The sequence below is a fragment of the Athene cunicularia genome (genome assembly GCF_003259725.1).
Source record: "Athene cunicularia isolate RWA chromosome 15 unlocalized genomic scaffold, athCun1 chr15_part1, whole genome shotgun sequence".
NCBI classification, from domain to species: Eukaryota; Metazoa; Chordata; class Aves; order Strigiformes; family Strigidae; genus Athene; species Athene cunicularia.
In genome coordinates, this window is record NW_020799121.1 from 4,736,651 (window position 1) to 4,741,525 (window position 4,875).

Genomic DNA, 4,875 nt, shown 5'->3' on the forward strand with positions numbered 1-4,875 from the left:
GTAAGGGCCCCAAAACTGGTACTTATATGTGTTAATCACAGAAAGCGGATGGAAATCTGGGAGCACGTTCAGAAGTTGCGTTACTTAGCTGTCCCTGTGGTGAGAAGGACACTGTCCCAATAGGCAAGCATCCATCTTTTCCAGCACTGCTGCTAGAGGCAGTTTTCCCCCTGGCAGTTTGACAGAAGACTGAGCTGTTGCCTATCAGTAGTTCTGAGTTAGAAGTGTGGTGTAGAAATGGCTGTATGGAGGACCTGCATGGCAACTGCCAGTGAAAAACTTCTCTGAACTAATCCGCTACAGTACTAGAGAGGATTAAAGACATGAGAAGCAGCTTTCCCTGGTTTCAGTCCCATTGATGGTTCTGCTAGTTATCACAGTTACTGAATGGGCACATCTGAGGCCCACTCAGGACAAGTGATAGGAGATACAACTTCAAGGCCAGTATTTTCAGGCAGTCTCTTGTTCTGGATGCCTGGTTCAACTTGCTTGGGGCCTCATTTTCAGAGGAAATGAGCACTTACGCAGCAACTCAAGTAGGGCACCCAGAATAAGAGGCCACTTTTGAAAATGTTGGCAAAGGCATTTTGTTTTATCTCTGCACTTCATTAGTCTTATCCCCAAAGTCTTTCATGTTATGTTCTACAGTGAAAGGTCATTGTTTCAGATCAATCATTTTCAGTGGGATTTAATCCAGTTCTAAGTCAAACTAATCCACTTTGGTAAAGTTTGAAGAGCAGTAAAAATTCATTTGTTAAGACAGATCTGGGCTTATTTTTTAAACGTGGCTGTTGATGCTGAGTCCTTAATTGTGTATGCCCAGCATGAGGTGTCTTTGGGGTGGTTCTGGAAATGCTGGACATCTAAATTCTGATCTTATCTGTAGGCGGCAAATGCTCAGCACCTCCAAAACCCTTGGGATTTAGTAGGATCAAGGTTTTTCTGTTTGTTTTGGTTTTTTACTTTTAGTATGTGCTTCACCTAGGATGGGTTTTTTCATCTTACATATAGAGCCTTTTTTCAACATGGTGCTCTGGTGACAGCTTCTGATAAGCAGGCTTTTTCATGTTTTCCTGTTTATGCTTGTGAATTCTGGTTACTTTCCTCTGATTACATAAAGAATAAAAACACTTTCTTATGTCTGGACAGGATTAGCAAACACTGTGGTCTGAAGCAGCTCATAAAGAGTTAAAGCTGGTTTCAATTAGCTACTGTGTTCTTGCCACTTAAAGAAACCTCCACAACTGAGCATGCTTCACAGCCTCCTGTGCATATCCCTGAATCATTCTGGCAAGTAAAAACACTGCCATAATCTTTTATTCAGACATAGTGCTTATTCCTCACTGGACTCTGAAATGAGCAAGCGCTTGAAAATAGCACATTTTGCCAGAGAGTTCTGAGGATTTATCAAGTCGTGTCTGCACAGGATTTTGAACATGCAAAAGGCTACTGTGTGTGAATGCTGAGTGATATTAAATACACTGCAGTTATCCCAAATAGGTTATGTCTGTATATTGAAACCTTCCCCATGAAGCAAGAGCTTCATAGGTTTTGTACAAATCACCGCCCTTTTGTTTTAAATATCTTCCCATATTGGTGAATAGATAGATAATTTTCTTTACTACAATTCACGTCATGAACCCTACTGCTTCTGAGCAGCTCTCAGGCAGTGTAATCTTTCTTCCTTCATTCTAGGTTTTACCTTTGAGTTATGAGGGAAGTTCTGTGAGAATGAATCAAGATTAATATGAAATTGAAATATGACAAATAGAATACTGTCACACACACTGTGACAGCCTAGAGGGTTCTGTTGCTTGTTAAGCTGTGCTGTATGGTTTGGTTAGAAATGTATCATTGAAATTATAGTCCCTTGCGGTTTGGGAGAGATTCATCACACTTCAGCTACACCCACTCCTATCTCGTGCTCTGATCTTGTCATTGGTTACAACACCTTTCCTCCCTGATGCGCAGTTATCTCACTTTACTGGAGGGATGTGCTGCCAGGATTCTAACAATAAAAATTACAGATACTCCTAAACCTGCGAAAGAATCTGTCCTTACAGCACTATCTGAGCATCATGCCCCACATAAGTGCCAGTCATGGTCTTTCCAAGATCCAATGCCCACAAAATCTTCATCATTCTTCCTCCACCATACTCATCTCTACTTCCTTTGCTGTGATGTGGAAGGTGGTTAACTTCCCCAGCAACTGGTAGTTGCTTCTGTTCTCTGTTTTTCAGTGTCTTGTCCCCAAGACTTTTATGATTCAGTGGTCCCTAAATAAAACATTTCCTTGCTGCAGCAAAGAGAGGGAAGACAGTTTGCTTCAGGGATGAGGAGACTTAATGGCAGGGACTTTGTAGTACCGCTGCTATAGTTCTAGGAGTCTCAGGAAGAGTGCTGCAGGAGGTGTGTGCTCCCTCACTGCTACCAGAGCGACCACAGGGGGAGGCTTTCCGCCCTGGGGAAAGGCTGGGAATGGCATAGTTTCCTTGTGGTGTTTCCTCTTCACCAATGTACTTGGTAGCTCTGTCCCCTCAGCTAAACATCAGCACTGGGGAGACACCGTCTGAGACTGCCTTGGTGTCCCCAGTGCCCTGTGCGGGGCCGAGCAGTGAACTGGAACAGCATTTCAGTGGGCAGCTATTTGTGGAACATTGGTGCTGTCCAATAATCAGCTGTGCCTGTGGAGCAGAGCCACCGCCTTAGGTCATGGGGCAATTTTCAGTACCATAAGTTTCTCCATCTACAAATTCTTGCTGGGTGTGGTCACTTCACCAACAACTCTCAATCCTGCCTCATGAGAGCAGCATTTCTGAGCTCCTGCCTGAGCTTTGCCGGGAATCTGGAGCTCAGTAAGGTCAGGCACGATGCCTGGCCTCTGAGCTTGGCTGAGTTCTCTAGTGTTTTGCCCCACCTTCAGCACTCTAGTAAAAGATCTGCTGACACTTCCATTTCCTTTTAATTTTTCTTTTTGAGACATTGTAACTTAGCTTATAGATATTGTAGCAGATTAAACTCATTGCGTGAGCTCTAATTTGGTTTTGTTTGTACCTCTGTAGGTCCATGGAGCCACTGTGACGGCTGAAGATCCAGACCACTAGGCACTGTGCGCACAGGAGGATATAGGTACTCTCCCACAGACCTTATATATGTGAAATGCAATCTCTTCCCTTTCTTTAGGTTACAGTCAGGCTATAGAAATGCTGCATGCAAGGTTGCCTTATTTTAGCATTTTTCCTTGCAACTTGTGGATTTAGACATGTACCTGATTTTAGAGCAATGAGGTTACATGTGACCTTACAGATTCAAGGTTAAGAATTTTTGAGATGCTTTAGACTGAGAAATAGCTATTATACAGAAGCTTCAATTAAACAAACCCAGAAGCATTTAATGAGAATGTTTTTGTGCGTGTACAGAGTTATCCATGTATACTTGGCAGATTAATGCAGATTGTCTGGTTCAGTGGGTGAATAACTGGTTTTAAAAATACTTTGTAATCTGTTTCCCTCGGGAGTCTGAAACTGCTGTACGAGACTAGAAAGCTTTTGGTAGACCCTACAAATTTTCAGAACTATTGGAACACTTTGCAGCCTGACTAATCTCTACTAAGAAGTTATTAGAACTGCAAAGTTTCCAAACTGGAGAAGTGTACTGGGCATTTGGGATTGGCCCATCTCTCACTATTCTTGCATAAGCATTAGGTACGTTAAAATTTGCATTTTTACATTGAATCATACATATTCAAGAACACATTCCTGTTGTTCATAGATAAAGCTTTATCCTTAGGTAAAATCAATGCAAGTTTTGTATTAATGATGATAATGAATTAGGCTGATCATTGGGATCTACCCTGTTCAGATTTTATGTGTCACTGCCTTCTTTTAGAAACAGTGAAAATGAAATCCTGTTAGGAAAGAGGCGCCATTCAGCTGCTGATACGTATGTATCTGTGCTTCACAGTTCTGCAAACAGCTATTTCCTGAATGTTCTGGCAATCAGTTTATAGCTTGCTACATATATATATATATATATATATATATATATATATATATATATATGTATATATACAATTTATATTTATTTGTCATAATATTTATGTTCTTTGAAAATCAGCAATAATCATCTAGTCCCTTTTAAAACTTAACTGCAGCATTCATTTTAAAGGGCTTTAGGGCTTAATGCACAAAAGCCAGCAATGTTAAAGGCTAAAAACTTTTGGCTGACACAATGGACTGGATTTACTCAATCGCGAGAGCAATGGGGACAGCGGGAGGACAGGGAGGAGCAAGGGCAGCCGCAGCCCCTGCCTCCGCCGGTACCGGTGAGCTGCCCTGCTGGGGCCGTGGCGGAGGGGAGCTTCCACCGGCCCCTGCCGTGATGGGGAGCGAGTCCTTCGCCCGGGGTAGGGCAGCTCCCGCGCCTACAGCGGGGCAGCGATGTTTAAATGCTGGCTGTGGGTTGAACAGACAAAGTTAATCTACGATTTATCGTAAGAGATGAGTAACGTGGGTGCTAGCATTTCTGTAGATACCAGCAGCCGCTGTGTCGTTTGTGCAATGCTTCTCCTTCGAGAGGGTTTGTTTTTTTTTATGTGAGGCCAGTACTCTGTCAATTTATGAAAGAGGAGCTCCACTGTTACAAATTAAAATATGTAGTAAAATTGAATTTAGTTGCATCTCTTAGGCAAGGTAGCAGAATTGGCCCGTGCCTACACCACCCCCGCAACTAGGAATGTTTCGAAGCAGCTGGGCTGCGAGATAGGTTTATTTCACGGGAATGAGACACAACTGTGCAAACGGCGCAGCGCGGGCCGGCGCAGGGAGGCCACGGCAGCACAAAGCCGCGATGGCGCAGAGCGGGGCCGGACACGTG

At 43.2% G+C, this 4,875-nt stretch overlaps 1 protein-coding gene across 1 annotated transcript in view; it reads left to right on the forward strand.

Annotated features, from left to right (window-relative positions):
• The first annotated feature begins 4,198 nt into the window (after window positions 1-4,198).
• The window catches only part of YWHAH (tyrosine 3-monooxygenase/tryptophan 5-monooxygenase activation protein eta), a 9,426-nt gene continuing 8,749 nt past the window's right edge, over window positions 4,199-4,875 (forward strand). Inside the window, exon 1 of the mRNA XM_026859936.1 lies at window positions 4,199-4,324. Coding sequence (XP_026715737.1) covers window positions 4,199-4,324 — 126 coding nt within the window. The remainder of the gene's footprint in view (window positions 4,325-4,875) is intronic.